The sequence below is a fragment of the Ranitomeya imitator genome, chromosome 5 (assembly GCF_032444005.1).
Source record: "Ranitomeya imitator isolate aRanImi1 chromosome 5, aRanImi1.pri, whole genome shotgun sequence".
In the NCBI taxonomy this organism is placed as follows: Eukaryota; Metazoa; Chordata; class Amphibia; order Anura; family Dendrobatidae; genus Ranitomeya; species Ranitomeya imitator.
Window position 1 is genome coordinate 275,314,476 of NC_091286.1, and position 20,925 is coordinate 275,335,400.

General features: G+C 41.8%; 1 protein-coding gene across 1 annotated transcript in view; it reads right to left on the reverse strand.

Annotated features, from left to right (window-relative positions):
• Positions 1-20,485, reverse strand: part of LOC138637468 (amine sulfotransferase-like) — a 190,980-nt gene extending 170,495 nt beyond the window's left edge. Inside the window, exons 1-2 of the mRNA XM_069726181.1 lie at positions 20,385-20,485; positions 14,341-14,529 (exon numbers count right to left, since the gene is read on the reverse strand). Of these exons, the coding sequence (XP_069582282.1) occupies positions 14,341-14,500 (160 nt within the window). The 5' untranslated portion in view covers positions 14,501-14,529; positions 20,385-20,485. The remainder of the gene's footprint in view (positions 1-14,340; positions 14,530-20,384) is intronic.
• Positions 20,486-20,925: the final 440 nt, after the last annotated feature.

A 20,925-nucleotide genomic window follows, 5' to 3' on the forward strand; every position in this document is an offset into this window, starting at 1 on the left:
ACCGATATTATAATACGGTCACTGAGTTGGACCTTTGAGCAGTGCGGATGTATGTTTTCTCTACTATTGGACTTCGCAGTCCAGGTAGACTGATTCAACAAAACATCACAGTAAACAGCTACAGTCATAGACAGTGTTGGAGAGGAGTAGTTCTTGCCCAGAGTAGCCTCTCCAACAGACCCTAGGCTTTGGAGTTTCACTATTTCTCAGGACAGGAGTGGATGTCATGCTCAGAACTGCCACAATAGAAGCATCTATACTCTTGGTACAACGAACTTCCTGGCGATGCTTGGCCATCATCACTTGGTCCACTTGCATAGACTCTGAGGAGGTTGCCAAGGCTGAGGCATGCTGTAAGACTGGCCTTAGGAAGGTAGGTGCCAGGTGTAAGGGTTTTCTCTCACAAATCACTTTCCTGGAGTGTTCCTGGAACCTGATGTCAATCCGTGTAGCCAGAGACACCAGGTCATCCAGTGAGGTGGGTATGCCATGATTGGCCAGCTTGACTTTGATTCACTCAGACGTCTTCCCAGAAGGTGGCCACCAGAGCTTCATTACTACAGGCGAGTTCAGACGAAAGTGTGCGAAAATGTACAGCGTACTGACCCATTGTGAGGTTTCCTTGACGCAGACAGAGGAGAGAAGAGGCCCCTGAGGAAACACTTCCAGTCTCATCAAAAACCCTCCTGAAGGCCTCTAGGAAGTTTTAGGATTCTATACAAGGGGGTCCTCTCTCTCCCACAGGAGAATGAGACAAGCCAAATCTTCACCAAAGAGATGGGACATGATGAAAGCCACTTTGGACTGGTCAAAGATGAACTGATAAGCCAGGAGTTCGAAGTGCAGCGTGAACTGATTAATAAACCCCCCATATAGGGCAGGGTCTCCCCAATAGCATTAAAGTGCAGACAGACGAGGTCCAGAACCAAGTACACTGCTGGCAGGCTATTGGGTCAAGGCTTGGTGGTCGCAGCTTGAGTATGTGCGAGTGCTGCTGGGGTTGTCAATGTATGCAGATGGTTTATTAGAGTCTGTAGGTAGGAGAGCATTTTATCCTACTGCTCCTTCTGGCGGGAGACCTCCAGGTACAAGTCTGTGAAAGGAGGGCCTGGAAGCCAGCGGATTCCATGTCCTGTGCAAACTGTAACAGGCTAAGTGGTGTAACCACTGTGCTGTGGACCAAAGAAAGCCTGGAGGGGGGTAATTAGGTGCCTCACCAAATACTCACCAAATATAATCTTGGATACACGGTGGCTGACAATAGCATTATCCGAGGAGAGACCAAGAAGGTGGGAACAGGTGCTACATCAGGACTGACCTCTGAAAGATGGCAACTGATCCCCTAGTGATATCAGCGGTATTCACTGAGGCTGTGCAGACTCCCCGCCTGACCCACGGTGAACTGACAGAGTGGGAAAATGTTCAGAAAGGGAGGCTGCGCAGGCAGCTTTTCATTAATTACACAGTGGTTTACAGTCAGAACGGTATCATTAGCACCGCTCCTGGTTAAAAACTATTTAACCCCTTGAGATGGATTGAAGCGTGGCACTTAACTGTACGGCGGACAGGTATGGGATATTGTCATTTTTTTATTTTGGATTTTTTACAGAAGAACGAGGGCTTCGCTTGGATTGAGAGTGTAATAAAGATGGAAAACCTGTGTGTTTAATTATTTCATTAAAAGACTTTATTCTGCATGGGTGTATAATTTTTAATCCTTTCAAACTATTGGATTAGTAATGGATAGGTGTCTTATTGACACTTCTCCATTATTAAAGGGGCTTAATGTCCCCTTACAATAGCAAGGTGACATTAACCCCTTATTACCCCATATGCCACTGCTACAGGGCAATGGGAAGAGAGAGGCTAAGTGCCAGAATTGCCACATCTTACAGATGCGCCATTTCAGGGGAGGCTGGGGGCAGATGTTTTTAGCCGGGGGGGGTGGGGGGCGATCAATAACCATGGCCCCTCTCTAGGCTATTAAAATCTTCCCTCAGTCACTGGCTTTCCCTCTCTGGGGGAGAAAATTGCACGGGAGCCCATGCTAGTTTTTTCCGTTAATTAATCCTTTAATTTAACACCTACAGCTCCAAAATTTTAAACACACACTTACTACTAACATTATTAGTGAGGGACATATAAAAAACAAACGGATATGCAATGGTTTGCTGTATGTAAACCATGTCTCATTTCCTGTCAGGTTTTGTAATGATTTTACAGATGCCAATTTATTTATCGGCTATTCTGCTATCTAGCTCTGTATGAAATATATATATATATATATATATATATATATATATATATATATATATATCTACTATATAAAGCTGAATGTGTGTATGTGTGTGTGTATGTGTGTGTGTGTGTGTGTATGTCCGGGATTGGCATCTGCACCATCGCAGCTACAGAAACAAAATTTTGCACAGTCAAACGTCTGGACCCTGAGAGCGTCATAGGCTATGTTGTGAGGTGAAATTTTAACCCCGCGCTTTCCAATTCACCAAACAATTTTGCCCCTATCTACATAATGGGGAAAAAGGTGAAAGGAAAAGTGTTGGAGGCGTCGAAGCTACAGCCACAAAATTTTGCACAGTCACACGTTTGGACCCCGAGAGCGTCATAGGCTACGTTGTGAGGTGAAATTTTAACCCCGCGCTTTCCAAATCACCAAACAATTTTGCCCCTATCTACATAATGGGGAAAAAGTGAAATGAAAAGTGTTGGAGGCGTCGCAGCTACAGCCACAAAATTTTGCACAGTCAAACGTCTGGACCCTGAGAGCGTCATAGGCTACGTTGTGAGGTGAAATTTTGACCCCGCGCTTTCCAATTCACCAAACAATTTTGCCCCTATCTACATAATGGGGAAAAAAGTGAAAGGAAAAGTGTTGGAGGCGTCGCAGCTACAGAAACAAAATTTTGCACAGTCACATGTCTGGACCCTGAGAGCGTCATAGGCTACGTTGTGAGGTGAAATTTTAACCCCGCGCTTTCCAATTCACCAAACTATTTTTCCCCTATCTACATAATGGGGAAAAGTGAAAGGAAAAGTGTTGGCGGCAAATTGACAGCTGCCAGAGGTGAACAAGGGGGACTTAAAGAATGAGAGCGATGGCGCCAAAGAGTATATACCGATCAGTTGCTAAGGTGGGGCCCCGACATGAGATACTCACCACACATGGGGATATGAACACACACACAAAATGCGCCACACTACCACGTGCTTGAACACATATACCACCCTCAGCACACATTTCACCACACATACACCAACCTCGCCACATAAAAGTCGAAACACAAAAGTCGCCGCTCAAAACTCACCACGCGCAAAACTCGCCACATGCAAAAACTAGGCTCACGCAAAACTCGCCACAAGTGCAAAACTCACCTCATGGAAAACTCGCCACACGCAAAACTTGCACACGCGGAAAAATTGCCACATGCACAAAATTTGCAACACATGCAAAAGTTGCCTCACACAAAACTTGCACATACTCAAAAGGCACCAGACATAAAACTCACCACGTGCAAAACTCGCCATGCGCAAAACTTGCTGCACACAACTTGCTACACTAACCTGTCACATGCAACTCGACACACAAAAAGTTGCTACACGCATGTTGCCACACAAAACTCATCTCACAAAAGTCGCTACATGCATGTCGCCACACACAACTCAACACACACAACTTGACACACAAGTCTGGTATTAGCCTTCAAAAATAAAAATCTGATTAATAAGCAGACAAACTACAAGAGCAACAAATGTACCATATAGGAAATACAGCAGCTGTCAGTCACATGACCTGTCTATTATGTGTATGTGTGAGCTAATATATACTGCCAGGGGGAGGGCTTCCTGTTGGCTGGGGATTTATCAGGCTGCCAATTTATCTTACAAATACTGAGGTAAAAATACTGAGCAAATAACGTGTTAACGAGGTCTAATACAGGAGATCACACAGGTATATACTATATACAGGGGAGATGACACACAGATATATACTATATACAGAAGAGATGACACACAGGTATATACTATATAGAGGAGGAGATGACATACAGGTACATACTATATACAGGAGGAGATGACATACAGGTATATACTATATACAGGAGGAGATGACACACAGGTATATACTATATACAGGAGCAGATTACCTACAGGTATATACTATATACAGGAGAAGATGACATACAGGTATATGCTATATATAGAAGATGACATACAGGTATATACTATATACAGGAGGAGATGACACACAGATATATACTATATACAGGGGAGATGACACACAGGTATATACTATATACAGGAGGAGATGACATACAGGTATATACTATATATAGAAGGAGATGACATACAGGTATATACTATATATAGGAGGAGAGGACATACAGGTATATACTATATATAGGAGGAGATGACATACAGGTATTTACTATATATAGTAGGAGATGACATACAGGTATATACTATATACAGGGGAGATGACATACAGGTATATACTATATACAGGAGATGACATACAGGTGTATACTATATATAAGGGAGATGACAAACATGTATATACTGAGGTGAAAATGAGAGGTGTGAGGTGAAAATGAAAAGGTGTGAGTGCAAAATGAGAGGAGTGAGGGAAAATAGTGTAGTGATCGGAAAATGACAGATGTGAAGTCGAAATGACAAGTGTTAGGCGGGAATGAGGAGTGAGGGAGAAAATGAGAGATGTGAGGGAGAAAATGAGAGATGTGAGGGGGAAAATTAAAGATGTGATTGGGAAAATGAGAGGAGTGATGGGAAAATAAGAGAAGTGACGTGCTATAACTAACCACAGATATTTACTATGCCCAGGCAACGCCGGGCTCTTCAGCTAGTATATATATATATACAGTTAGGGCCAGAAATATTTGGACAGTGACACAATTTTCGCGAGTTGGGCTCTGCATGCCACCACATTGGATTTGAAATGAAACCTCTACAACAGAATTCAAGTGCAGATTGTAACGTTTAATTTGAAGGGTTGAACAAAAATATCTGATAGAAAATGTACCAGAATGATGGGAAGAAAAAAGTTTGGAGAAGAAAGGGAATGGCACATGATCCAAGGCACACCACATCCTCTGTAAAACATGGTGGAGGCAACGTGATGGCATGGGCATGCATGGCTTTCAATGGCACTGGGTCACTTGTGTTTATTGATGACTTAAGAGCAGACAAGAGTAGCCGGATGAATTCTGAAGTGTACCGAGATATACTTTCAGCCCAGATTCAGCCAAATGCTGCAAAGTTGATTGGACGGCGCTTCATAGTACAGATGGACAATGACCCCAAGCATACAGCCAAAGCTACCCAGGAGTTCATGAGTGCCAAAAAGTGGAACATTCTGCAATGGCCAAGTCAATCTCCAGATCTAAACCCAATTGAGCATGCATTTCACTTGCTCAAATCCAGACTTAAGACGGAAAGACCCACAAACAAGCAAGACCTGAAGGCTGCGGCTGTAAAGGCCTGGCAAAGCATTAAGAAGGAGGAAACCCAGAGTTTGGTGATGTCCATGGGTTCCAGACTTAAGGCAGTGATTGCCTCCAAAGGATTTGCAACAAAATATTGAAAATAAATATATTTTTTTGGGGTTATGTTTATTTGTCCAATTACTTTTGACCTCCTAAAATGTGGAGTGTTTGTAAAGAAATGTGTACAATTCCTACAGGTTGATCTTTGTCTCATCTGTCCATAGAATACTTTTCCAGAACTGAGCTGGCTTCTTGAGGTGTTTTTCTGCAAATTTAACTCTGGCCTGTCTATTTTTGGTATTGATGAATGGTTTGCATCTAGATGTGAACCCTTTGTATTTACTGTCATGGAGTCTTCTCTTTACTGTTGACTTAGAGACAGATACACCTACTTCACTGAGAGTGTTCTGGACTTCAGTTGATGTTGTGAACGGGTTCTTCTTCACCAAATTAAGTATGCGGCGATCATCCACCACTGTTGTCATCCGTGGACGCCCAGGCCTTTTTGAGTTCCCAAGCTCACCAGTCAATTCCTTTTTTCTCAGAATGTACCCAACTGTTGATTTTGCTACTCCAAGCATGTCTGCTATCTCTCTGATGGATTTTTTCTTTTTTTTCAGCCTCAGGATGTTCTGCTTCACCTCAATTGAGAGTTCCTTTGACCGCATGTTGTCTGCTCACAGCAACAGCTTCCAAATGCAAAACCACACACCTGGAATCCACCCCTGACCTTTTAACTACTTCATTGATTACAGGTTAACGAGGGAGACGCCTTCAGAGTTAATTGCAGCCCTTAGAGTCCATTGTCCAATTACTTTTGGTCCCTTGAAAAAGAGGACGCTATGCATTACAGAGCTATGATTCCTAAACCCTTTCTCAGATTTGGATGTGGAAACTATCATATTGCAGCTGGGAGTGTGCACTTTCAGCCCATATTATATATATAATTGTATTTCTGAACATGTTTTTGTAAACAGCTAAAATAACAAAACTTGTGTCACTGTCCAAATATTTCTTGTCCTAACAGTATATATATATATATACAGTATATATGTGTGTGTATGTATTTATGTATGTATATATATATATATATATATATATATATATATATATATAGATAGATACCCAAAAAAGAGGCAGCACTCCATAGTTTCAGTGAAAAATGTGGAAGGTTTAATCAACCCACATTGCCGGGCGACGTTTCAGCTTCATCTGAGCCTTTATCAAGCTTGATAAAGGCTCAGATGGAGCTGAAACGTCGCCCGGCAATGTGGGTCGATTAAACCTTCCACATTTTTCACTGAAACTATGGAGTGCTGCCTCTTTTTTGGGTATCTGTCAACTTGGTGCAATCGCTGGACTGGTTGCCTGAGGCCCTGCACCTGAAGATAAGTAATAGTTGTGCTGTTCCCTTATTTCTACTATATATATATATATATATATATATATATATATTGTTTTGTTTTCACAAATATTTGAGGCCATGGATCCATTATATGTCCATTTTGCAAGCCAGCGAGAAAATCTCGCCATACAGATGTCAAATGGATGCTTACATGTGAGAAAATCGCATCTTCGCATTGCACACGGATGACATACGGATCACTGTTCAGGGAAAATTTCTGCGATTCTCATCCGTGTAAAATGGACTGATTTTTTTACTCCAGCCTTAGAGATAGAATCACTTCCAGTGTTTGCCTGATAGGAAGTGTATCTGTGCACACGATATGTCTGAGTGTACCCTAATGCCGCGATTCATTAAGACTGGCGTTTTGTACACCAGTGAAAGGCCCCGTTCACACATATGGTATTTGGTCAGTTTTTTACCTCAGTATTTGTAAGCCAAAACCAGGAGTGGAATAATCAGAGGAAAAGTATAATGAAAATACGTCACTTCTGTATTTATCACCCACTCCTGGTTTTGGATTGCAAATACTGAGATAAATTACTGACCAAATACTGATCATGCGAATGTGACCTTAATGAAGTGAAGGCACAGCCAGAGTATGATGCACAAAATTCATTAAAATGCATGTGCCTATAATGATCTTGGTGCGTCTTAAAACTGACATGCACCTTTGCCAGAAATATTAGTCAATGAAGGGACTGGTGCATGACACTGGTATTGGTGAAGTCTCGCGTGGAATAGCCACTGACCGACCCCCACCTGAAAAATAAACCAATTAAAATAAAACCAGGACAACAAATTCTTTTTGGAATAATTATGCCCACATCAGCCTTTATTTAAAGCAACAAACAGAAAAAAACATTCAAGAATAAAATAACATTAAATGCTGGGAGGAGTCGTTGAAGCTTCCAAAATCTGTTGATTAACAAATATATAAAGTCAACACAAATCATCCCCGATTTTACTCCCAGCCATTACCCCACTAGCTCGGGAACACCATAACCACAAGGGTTCCAAATTTCCCCTCAAACATTCTGGGGATTCGACAACTTTGCTGACTTCCCCACCCCATTTCACCAGATCCAAAACATATTAAATGCCAAAAAGGAGGAAACAATTTGCCCATAGATCCCTGTACCAATAGCCAACCAACTTCAAGGACTCCCCCAACCTCTACAATGCGGGCCTTTGAACACCTAAAAGGCCCGAGGCCCCACCACACCGAACAGCTATGGCCCTTTCAATGCCTTTCTGAAAGCCAAGTGCCAAATGTCACTGCCCACACCATTCAAATGAACCCCAACAGCCAACCAAAAATCGTCTACCCCTTTTTCCAACTCAAAGTGCCTCACAGCCACACCCCCATTCCTCAAAACGAATGCAGAGACTGCCCTATTGACCTTAATCCTGGCTTTGTTAATTTTGGACACCGACCTCGCATTCCGCCAACATAGTCGCGGCACAAAATTAGACCACGCAGTGGTAATCCCGGAGTATGACAACCACAGACGCAACAAGTCATGCCTAATATCCTTTACCAACTGCCTGAAAGGCTGGACCCCCAAATCATTGCCGCCCACATGCAACACCAAAATGTCCGGGGCCCTGTCCAACTGAGCGCTGCCATGAATTTCGCACAACACCCGATTCCAAGTCATCCCCCTGAAGCCGAGCCACCTGATGACCGCCGCACTCCTGGGAAAACCAAGCTGTCTACCTTCCTTCCTCACATTAGCTTGCAAAGTTCCCCAATGGACATACAAATGGCTGAAAATCCACACAACCAACGGGGTGGAACCTGGAAAAATGAAAAAGAAAAAACAAGGCTCTAAGAATCCAAAAGAGGGGAAAGACCGTTAAACAAAAACTCTCACAATCTAAAGCTTGAAACCACCCCCTCCGGCCTAACATAACCATCATAACACCTCGACCGCCATCTCCCAATATGCTGTACCGCTGCAGCTCCAAGCCCCCCTAAAGCCGCCTTCGTCGCCACCAAATATAAAATGAATGAGACGCAAAATGAGATTCATCCAAACCCAGCCTGCGCACACCTTTTGAAAATATAGCAGTGAACTGGTACCTGGACAAAAAGGACCCACCCGCATGACATAATAAAGGACCAACATAGCTGGGCTTCAAGGCACGAAAACGTTGCAAACACTCAACTGGACACATAAACGAACCCTGGATGGGACCCAAAACGACCCGCTTACTCTTACCCTCTTGCTCTATTTTAGACCTACACAACCAGAACTCCACTCCATTCGTGGTAATCACCATATCCTTGGCCAAAAGACCCCCCGATGAGTTTTTACTCGGCACCACTAACTCACTGACCCTTAGAGCCCCAAAAAATGCAAGTGAAAAGGCCAACCTAAAAAGACAGATTTCGAAAAATGAACTGCAAATCGATCCCAAGACCCCCCCTGCCTTTCCAACAGGCCAAAGGAAACGGGAAGCCTAGCATCGCCATGACTCCTAAATCTATGAAAACGCCTGACAGCCTGTTTCACCAGGAACAGTTTGGTCAGATCAGGTTGCCCCCGAATTCTAAAACCAAATGCCAGGGCGGCCATCAGCCGCAAAACTTTTGCCGAAGACGAACCCTCTGCCAAACCACTACCCAGCCATGAAAGCAATGTTCCCACCTGATGCTCTACAGACAGCAGGCCTACGCTTGCAGCCAACAAACCCTCCGACGAATACCAAACTGCCTGGTAAGCCACCCAGGTCTTAAGAGCCAAAGAAGCCATGATCAACGATTCCGCAGCACAGAGACCACACTCCAAAGCACTTCCGGGCATTCCAGCCCCACAACCTCCGACTCTGAAGCCAGCGCACGAAAATGGTACCACTGTGAATGAGAACGAGAATCAGCAATAGCATTCTTGATCCCTGGCACATGAGACACCATCTCATAAGAATTCAAAGCCAAATAAATCGGTACCAGCTGACGAAGCACTTGCATCACCGGAGGCGACGATGCCATAAGGCTGGCAATCACACACACACACCATCACCATATTGTCACAATTGAAACACACAGGCCTTTCCTGAAACTCCCACTTTCACAAGTGAACAGCCAACAAAATCGGAAAAATCTCCAACAGTGCAATATTCCGGACGAAGCCCGAACAAAACCAAGCCTCCGGCCAACGTGCCGCACACTACTGACCCCTGAAATATGCTCCAAAACCAATTCCACCAGATGCATCTGGGAACTAATCCAAAACCCCATTATCTACTGTCTCCTCCATGAGCATTGAACAACCATTTTACTGCTCCAAAAACGTATTCCAAACCGCTAAATCCTCTCTCTGTTCTGCGGAAAGCGGAATAAAGTAATGAGTAGCTGAAACACCCGCAGTGGCACTGGCTAAACTCCGCAAAAAAACTCACCTCATCTGGATAATCTGACATGCAAAATTCAGCTTTCCTACAAGCGACTGCAGATCATGCAGAGACAGCTTCCTTAGACGTCGCGCCCTAGCAACCTCCTTCCTCAAATCGATCACTTTTTCTTCGGGCAAACAAAATTCCCATTCAACAGTGTCAATAACAATACCCAAAATATGTAAAGAAGTAGATGGACCCTCCACTTTACCTAGGGCCAGCGGCACCCTGAAATGCCCCGCAACCCACTCCAATGTCATCAGAAGTGTCTGACAGTACAGTGACCCGCCCGGGCCAGTGCACAAAAAGTCATCCAAATAACGGATTAGAGAGTCAAGACCAGAAACATCCCGAACCACCCATTCCAGAAAAGAACTGAAAGCCTCAAAGTACCCACATGACAATTAACAGCCCAAAGGCAAGCACCGATCTATGAAAAATTCCCCTTTCCAATAATAGCCCAACAACTTAGAGCTATCCGTATGCACCGGCAGTAAACAAAAAGCAGACTCAATATCCGTCTTCACCAACAAAGCCCCTTTTTCACACTTTTTGACCAACCAAACTGCCTCATCAAAATAAGTGTAGACAATAGAGCAGAGCTGCGGATCAATTCTGTCGTTCACTGACATGCCCCGGGGATAGGACAGATGATGAATGAGCCAAAACTTATTTGGTTCTTTCTTGGGCACCACCCCAAGGGTGAAACTACCAAATCCTCAAACGGAGGACAACTAAACGGACCCGTCATACAACCCAAAGCGACCTCCTTACCCAATTTATCTGAAACTACATCCCCATATATTTCAGCTGACCGGAGGTGCTTAAGCACCTGGGGGATGATAAAAGGAGGGATGGGGATTGTAAAACTAACTTTAAAGCCTAGTAACAACAATTCTGCTTTCTCCCTATCAGGGTATCTATTTCGATGGGGATTATTCTTTCCAACCTCACTGGAGTCGCCCCATTGAGAATTAGTGCCCCCTGCACTGGGCTTTCCTTTCTTGAGCATCAGGCAGCCCCATGTGAGGAGCCATTGCAATGGGAAAACCAAAAAAGAAATAGCAAAGGGTATACAAAGTTTGTAAACCACAAAGAAAACAACCCTGAAAAAATTATTTAATCTTGTACAATTAAAAATTCTTAATTATCTAACAAATTTACTACCAACACAAAAAAACCTATAGATTGGAGCTAGGTATTGATATAAATAGGTGAAGGTCTTGATAAAGCCAGGAATCTTAAATAATGGTGACACAGTCCTACTATGACCTTGATCGGTTCCTATTGGGTTGTACCTTCCTGACAGTGGAGGTCGCCACCCTAATTTCGGCTTGGCGCCCCCACTTCGCATCGACTGTCCTTCCTGACCCTATAGACCCTATCAACTACCCACGCCCAAATCCCAACACCATGCACGCAAAACCAGACACTTGATCTATCTGACGAATATGTTCAAAATTGACTTCCAGAAGATAGAAGTGATAATACACTTCAGCCACAAAGATAGACTGCAATGGAACTAAACTTCCTTGTCCACTTTCTATCAGAGGCTGTTCTTGGCTTACCCTCCAGAAAATTTCGGATGTATATATAGCCTGCATAGCTCTCAAAGGCATAGAGGAGGGAAAAATAAACCCTCCAGAGAAAAAGGAATATTTTACAAATACGTAAAGTGCTCTTGTGCGTAGAAGCTCATACATATTCTAATGCCTCAATTGGCTATATAGTCAATTCTCAGTGATCAAGCTACAAATGCATAGCATGCTAAAGAGAAACAATGTTTAATCAGTTCTCTCATGACCACAGCACAGCACATTGCCATAGTGCAAATATCATAATACACTGTCAGGAAGGTACAACCCAATAGGAACCGATCAGGGTCATAGTAGAACTGTGTCACCATTATTTAAGATTCCTGGTTTTATCAAGACCTGCACCTTTTTATATCAATACCTAGCTCCAATCTATAGGGTTTTTTTTGGTGTTGGTATTAAATTTGTTAGATAATTAAGAATTTTTAATTGTACAAGATTAAATAATTTTTTAGGGCTGTTTTCTTTGTGGTTTACAGCCATTGCAATGGGAGCAGAGGTGATTATACTTATAATTGGCTCCGAACTTGCACTGGCTATCGCTGAACTGCCAGTATAATCAAATTTTTTTACCTTCGGCCTGCCCCGTCTGACCCCCGGCCCCTGCAGTGCTGGACTGATTGTTGACGTGGCCGGCAGACCTTTTCTATATTTCTGTCATAATTTATGCCACTGTAGAAGCATGAACACCAAAAGTTTCAAGATGCTTTAGAACAGAATTCTGGTGAAAATAAATACCTTGATGAATTAGGGCCTATGTGTCTGGAATATGTGTTCCAAATGTCTACTAGATTACAAGGACAAATGTATACAGTACTTCTCTTTACTATGATGATTCAGGTTTACGGCCATGATTATTGAAAAAAAATTATGCAAGTATCTTTTTTTTCTGTAGCAATGGCTTTATTACTGCATCCATATATATATATAGTAATTAGATGGTGGCCGATTCTAGCGCATCGGGAATTCTAGAATATGTACAGGTTGAAGTTTATTTATGAAGTTTTCAGAATAATGCAATTTATACACAGGATTCGGACGGCCGGGCGCGACCAATTAGCGAAGCGTGGTTCAAATTCCGCTCCAATTCGCGGCCGGACTGCACCTGTTGCTGATTGTTCGCGGCCGGGCATGACCAATCAGTGAAGCCAGGGCCTGCTCCAGGATTTTGAGTGCACCAGGTGAAAGAGTCTCAGTGGGCCCCCCTCTTTAACACATACCACGATTCATGATGCACAGATACAGCAGAGAAATATAGCACAGCCAGATAGCATACAGCCCACGTAGTATATAACACAGGCCACGTAGTATATAACACAGGCCATGTAGTATATAGCACAGCCCCCATAGTGTATAGCACAGACATGTAGTATATTGCCCAGCCACGTAATATATTGCACAGCCACATAATATATTGCACAGCCACGTAGTATATAGCACAGCCACGTAGTATATAGCACAGAGACGTAGTATATAACACAGCCCATGCAGTATATAACACAGGCCACGTAGTATAGAGCACAGCGATGTAGCATTTTGCCCAGCCACGTAATATATACCAGAGCCACGTAGTATATAGCACAGAGATGTAGTATATAACACAGCCCACGCAGTATTTAACACAGCTCATGTAGTTTTGCCCAGCCACATAATATATTGCACAGCCACGTAGTATGTAGCACAGAGACGTAGTATATAACACAGCCCATGCAGTGTATAACACAGGCCACATAGTATAGAGCACAGCCATATAGTATATTGCCCAGCCACGTAGTATATAGCACAGAGACGTAGTATATAACACAGTCCACGCAGTATATAACACAGCCCATGCAGTATATAAGACAGCCCACGTAGTATCTAGCACAGCCCACGTAGTATATAGCAATGTGGGCACCATATCCCTGTTAAAAAAAAAGAATTAAAATAAAAAATAGTTATATACTCACCTTCCGTCGGCCCCCGGATCCAGGCGAGGCGTTTAGCCGCTACATCTTTATCTCGTGAGACCGCAATGCATGGACCGGAGCGTCGTGAGGAGCATCGGGAAAGGCAACAAAAGGTGAGAATATAATGATTTTTGATTTTGTTTATTATTTTTAACATTAGATCTTTTTACTAGTGATGCTTCATAGGCAGCATCAATAGTAAAAAGTTCCTCACACAGGGTTGATAGCAGCGTTAACGGGCTGCGTTGTACCGCGGCAAGACGCGGTGTAATGCAGCCAATAACCCTGTGTGAGCGCTGACTAAAGGGGGCACTGACAGAGAGTAGGAAGGGGCGAATTCGCGGCCGGAGTGTGCCCGTCACTGATTGGTCTGCCGGCCGCGACCAATCAGCAACTTGGGATTTCCATGACAGACAGACAAACAGATGGAAGTGACGATTATATAGTAGTAGATATTCATTAGCAGAACTTACCAGATTTTGGGTAGGTGACAATAAACACATCACTTTCTCTAACTTCCATATGTTCTATATCATCTACAATTTCAGGTGATGTAATCCGAGTTTCAAAATATACACCTTTATGTTCAAACATTAATATTTTCAGAGCTTCCTCCATTTCATCTCTGTCCATTGTTGTTTCTTTAAACTAAAAGAAAAGACCTAAAAGACACAGAAAAGACAAAAACTAAGAAAATAAACCTAAAAGACATTTGTATACTTTTGTTTAAAATTGTATTAAATATAGATTTTATAGAGTAAGCTTTGGGTCAATAAGTCATGATTCCAAATCCTACAGTAAAAGCTAGGTTCTTTTAAGAAATTATCTGCTATCACCAGTTCTGTCGAATTGCTTGGGTTCTCAACTGTTTGATCAGATCCAATCTACAAGTTTTCGTGATAATTAGAGATGAGAGAGCACTAAAATGTTTGGATGCTTGTTACTGGAACAGAGCAATTTTCCTGTACTCCGTTCTCCTTTGTGTTTATATTTCTTGGAGTATTCCACATATCATCAATTGTTGTGGTGGACTTATTCGGGGAGTGAGGTGTTTCCCTCTCTTGGCTATACTGTTATGAATTGCTTATTTCGACTATCATTTTAAAACTTATCTAGATGTGTATTGAGCACCTTGAACCCCCAAATGTTTCACCGAAGTTTAAAACGTTGAGCTGTGAAAACTAAAAAAAAATAAAAAATTACTTTTTCCCTAAATGTTTTATTTTCATAAGGCTTACAGGAGAAAATGGAACCCAAAATTTGTTGTGCAATTTCTCCTGAGTAGAGATGAGCAAATATGTTTGAAAAATGATTGCCATGCATAAATTCAGCACGAATATGGCACATTTGGATTCGTGATCGGAAACATGCACAAAGTTTATAAAATCCCCCCCCCAAAAAAAAAAAAAAAAAATTGGTAATATTCGTTAAAATTGCGGGAAGATATTTGCTTTGCCACTAATGTATTTTTTAGTACTTTGGCTAGGATAGTGGTGGTGTATAATGAGTGTGGGGCACATGTTTGATGAGGGTAGGGGGTGATAATAGCTCAGAGGAGCTGCATGCTTGTAAATTTTTTTATCTAAATGTGGGTAGCAGATCAGGGCACAGGAAACATCCACAATGTCATGACACATGGGCTTGTGTCATTGGCTACTGAAATCACATGTCCCGACCCTCTCTATATAAAGAGCAGACAGGTAGGCGGCTGCTGAATTGCCGGCTTTTCTTTTTTCTATCTATCTATTTATATGTGTTTTGAAGAAAATGTCCTTTGAAAACGATGTGTAAATGACATAGAGAATTGCTCTATATAAAAGCTCATGTTAAAATCACATTGCAATCGCACTGCATTAGGATGTAAATCAGATGCTTGGAGTTAGATTGTACTCCCATGAAAATCGCATGACACTTGCATTACCTTCATCCGACTTTGCAGGAATAAAATTGGACTGATTTTAAAATCGCTAGAGTGACTCCAGCCTAACTGCATTGATAAAGGTAATGTCCCTGGACACATTCTGGTACAAGGCAGGAACGCCACATCGACGGAAATAGTGGCGACTGCGGACCCAATATCGAGGGACCAAACATGTACACCTGTAGCAGGCCATTTTTTGCATTTATTTTTAACGGACAAAATTTCACACCAAGCAGGTTCTACAGCATATATGCCAATAGTCAATTTTGGAGCAACCAAATTTGTACACCTGTAGCAGGGCATATTTTGTATTTATTTCTAACCAATGAAGTTTCACACAAATCAAGTTCCAGAGTATATATGACAATAGTCAATTTTTGAACAACCAAATTTCTGCACCTGAAGCAGGCCAATTTTGTTTTTAATTTTCAAACCGATTAAATGTAACAAAAGTTATGCTCTGCAGTATATATGACAATAGTCAATTTTTGTAACAAAATTATTTTGTGAACTGTACCTGGCCAAGCCATTTTAAAAAGTGTACAAACACTGTAAATTTACACAAATAACGTTAAATTGTATAAACAGTTTAATGTGCAGTTGCAGGTGTACTAATGTCAATTAAGTGACTTATATACCTGTACTACCCACATTTATTTGTTATGTAATGTTGGTATACTTGTGCAAGATTTGTGTCCTAATATTTTATGTACTGCTGTTTGTATTGCTGCTGTAATACCGTAATTTCCCCCGAGATCAATAAAGTGTATCGCATTGTAAATGACTGACTGAATCCAGAAATATTTTTCAACAGTTTTTGGAAGTGTTCTAATCTATACCACTGAAATTTAACTGAAAGCATGCAATACTCTATGGATGACTACTTGAATCCTGAAGAAATGTACAACTTCTTTTGGAGTGTTATACACCTCCATAATGTAACAAGAACTCTGTTAGAGTGTATGGAGCAATCATTGAATCCCCAAAAAGTTTCGGGAGAGATTTTTCAAGTTTTATATACCACCGTAATGTATCAAGAACCACGTTACACGTATGGATGAGTCATTGCATTCATAAAAACATTTTTAAGGGTTTTTTAAGTTGTATATATTACCGTAATGTAATAAGAACTGCGTTGAAAATGTATGGATGAATCATTGAATCCATAAAAAATGTAACTTTTTTGGGAAGTTTTATATACCACCAAAATATCACAGAAAGCTCATAATACTCTATGGATGAGTAATTGAATCCAGACAATTTTTTAAATTCTTTTTGGAGTGTATATAGCACAGAAATGTACCACAAATCATGTAATACAGAATGAGTGACAATATAGTACATTTTTTCATCCAAAAAACTGGTCACATGCAGTTGCTATTTATTTTACAATGGACTATTAAGCTCTCAGCCCTGCCTAGAGCTTTTATTCTGTCACTCTACATGCTCGTGCAACTGTCCCAGGCTAAATGCAGAATGTATCTGATACAAACAGGAAAATACTGGATTAGCCTTTAGAAGAACTGTTTGTTAGAATCTGTTTAGTTTGTGACTATCTGCAATTTTCTTGTGGTGTTCTGGCTGCTGGTCTTTTTCCTGGTGCTGGGTTACTCTTGGGTCAGCTGTTTTTTGTATCACTCTTTATTAACCAGCACCTGCCTCCCATTGCTTGCTGGACAACAGTGTTAGGCTGCCGTCACACTAACAGTATTTGGTCAGTATTTTACATCAGTATTTGCAAGCCAAAACCAGGAGTGGGTGATAAATGCAGAAGTGGTGCATATGTTTCTATTATAATTTTCCTCTAATTGTTCCACTCCTGGTTTTGGCATACAAATACTGATGTAAAATACTGACCAAATACTGCTAGTGTGACGGCAGCCTTAATCTGTTTGAGTTCTGGCTTGGTGCTTTGCCTTGTCTTCTGTATGTATAATTTGTGCAGTACTGGAACCTCTGATTCTGCTAGTCTTAGTTTCTGTTTTCAGTTGGTTTCTGCAGCCTTCTCTGTGTTTTCTATTAGGAGTTGACCCCTTTTTGTACCCAGCTCTTAGATCTTTCAGGGAACCCTTTCCCCCTATCTATAGGTCTTCGCTTGAGATTAATCTAGGATCGTCAGTGGGTCTGTTAGCAAGGAATGGGTCACCCGCTACATCGTAGGGTATCAGCCTAGTCATAGTGCAGGGTTAGTTTCCCCCTTCTACCCTAGTTCTGTGTTGCAGTTCCGTAACACTGTTAGTATGATGGTTCAAAATCAGCACCAGTATCAACGTTACAGCACTCTGATTCATTTGACTGTGCACACGCAGCCCTGGACAAATGCTCTCTCCCTCCATTTCGAACTGTCCGAGCTGTGCAATGGCATCAGTGTGCTGAGCGTGACGCTGCCTGTCCTTTTATAACCTCTAATGAGGTATTACAGCCACAGTAATGCCACTACCAAAATGGGAACGGCATTACAGTGACTGGCAGGCAATCCCTGCATTGTGGAACAGGTGCCAAATATGCATGGCAGAGATTCAAGCATTATATCCGAGCACCAGACAATGCTTGACGAGTGCCGAGCACATCCAAGCCCCCAGATACTTGAGTGATATCCGAGTATTACCAAACATGCTCATTCATCCCTTTTTCGTAAAAGTAGTTTATTGGCAAAAGTAAATTAAGTTTTCTAGAATTATAGGGCGACTAAGAGGTCTAGGTTCACATGGATCTGGACATTCTGAAACTGGAAAGGGCCTTTATTTCAGATACAAAGTACTGCAGTGCGTTAGCGCCGGAAAGGTCAGAGAGGCCCGATGCTGTTGTGAATTCTGCTCTTGGGCTCCCTCCGGTGGTTGTTGATGGTAATGCAGTTATTCCTGAGCAGCAGTCTTGGACAGGTGTTTCTGCTAATTGCAATTCTGACTGGGGTATTTAGCTGTGCAGGATTCATTAGTCCTTGCCAGTAGTCAATGTTCCTTTGGAAGTGTTGGTCCTCTGCCTGGCCTCTCCTGCTTGCTGCCATCTCAGCAAAGATAAGTGTTTGCTTCATTTTTTTTAGACACACAGCTGTGTGTTTATTTTTTGTGCTTATCTTGTTTCTATTTTGTTCCTGCTGGACTGTGCCTGATGTTTTTCTCAGTCTAGTTGGATTCGCTGGAGTCGCAGATATACTCTCCACATCTTTAGTTAGGTGGTGGAGTTTTTGTATTTTTCTGCTGTGGATCATGCGGTCATGTGACCGCGATGTCATCACAGGTCCTGCGCTCATACCAACCCTGGGACGGGAAGCTGCCGTGGACTACAAGGGGCCCTCGGAAAGGTGAGTATATGTTTATTTTTTATTTTTTAACCTGTGACAAACGTGACTGGGCAATATACTACATGACTGGCCAATATACTTCGTGGCTCTGTGCTGTATACTACTTCGCTGTGCAATATACTACGTGGCTCTGTGCTGTATACTACATCACTGGGCAATATACTATGTAACTGGCCAATATACTACGTGGCTCTTTGCTGTATACTATGTCGCTGTGCAATATACTACGTGGCTCTATGCTGTATACTACGTCACTGGGCAATATACTACGTCACTGGGCAATATACTACGTGTCTAGGCAATATACTACATGGCTGGACAATATACTACGTGGTTGGGCAATATACTACGTGACTGGGCAATATACTACGTGTCTGGGCAATATACTATGGGACTGGGCAATATACTACATGGCTGGGCAATATACTATGTGACTGTGCAATATACTACGTGGCTGGGCAATATACTAAGTAGTTGGGCAATATACTACGTGGCTGGGGAATATACTACGTGGGCTGTGCAATATACGTGGACATGCATATTCTAGAATACCCGATGCTTTAGAATCGGGCCATCATCTAGTAATAAAAATAATACTTCATCTTATGAATACACATACTTTATGTTTCAATGGCAATTGTATATCTCAACACTTAGCAGTCATTGTAATCAAACAGCTAAAATATTTTGGTGGTAACATGCTGAATCTGGTGGAATTGGAATATTTCTCATAATAAAAGATTTTTAATAGTAAAGATTTTTAATAGTAAAGTACTAGTTCATATATTGAATAGTTTGCTCTAATTAATCTGTATTAGGCTACGTTCACACTCCGTGGTCACGCTGTGGCTTTTAACTGCAAAATCCCTGTGCCTCTGTGGTCATTACACTGCATCCCTGCACAATTGCTTCATTTTATAGTAAAACAGCTGCCTTATTTGAAGACAACACAGCAGATTGTAATGAACTTGTGGCTTTTCAGGTGACACAGCCATTTTCCTGAGATTTTAAGTGATTATGCAGGGAAACAGGACTGTTGTGGTTGAAAGCTGCAACAAGACTGCTGTGTGTGAATGTAGCATTACGTTCATACATGATCGAAAACTATATTCAACAAGGCGCAACAAGCAGATGTCATGGCTTAACAAAGAAAATAATGATTTTGGCAGAACATACTGTTTGCAGATCAAATCAGCAACACACAATGACACCTGCTAGACAGTCAGAATGTTGTTTTGGAGCTAGGAGCCTCATAAAAAACAAAAAGAACTTTAAAAAAAATTGCTTCTCACCTCTTTTATATCGTCTCTTCGGAAATGTATATAGTTTCCTCCTTCAGACTTGTCTGCTTCTCTGGTGTTCCTAGTTAAACCCAGCACTGCTTATGTCCTCCTTGCAACAAATTGCTATTGGCAGCTTTGGGACACACCCCACATTCATCTGGAACTTTTTAAAGTAAAAATTTGCCTGGAAGCTTACCAAGAACTAATGAATATCGCTTCAGGATAATTACCAGTTTCACTTACTCTGGTTCTGTCAGATAAATTAACTTGAGGCATCAAATTTACTACAAAGAGCAAAATGGTTTGCTTGGACAGACTGTAGAGACAAGACAAACATAACTAAGGCCCCATATATTTATATACAGGTGCTTCTCACAAAATTAGATCATGAAAAAGTTAATTTCTTTCAGTTCTTCAATACAAAAAGTGAAATTCATATATTATATAGTCATTACAAACAGAGTGATCTATTTCAAGTGTTTATTTCTGTTAATGTTGATGATTATGGCTTACAGCCAATGAAAACCCAAAAGCCATTATCTCAGTAAAT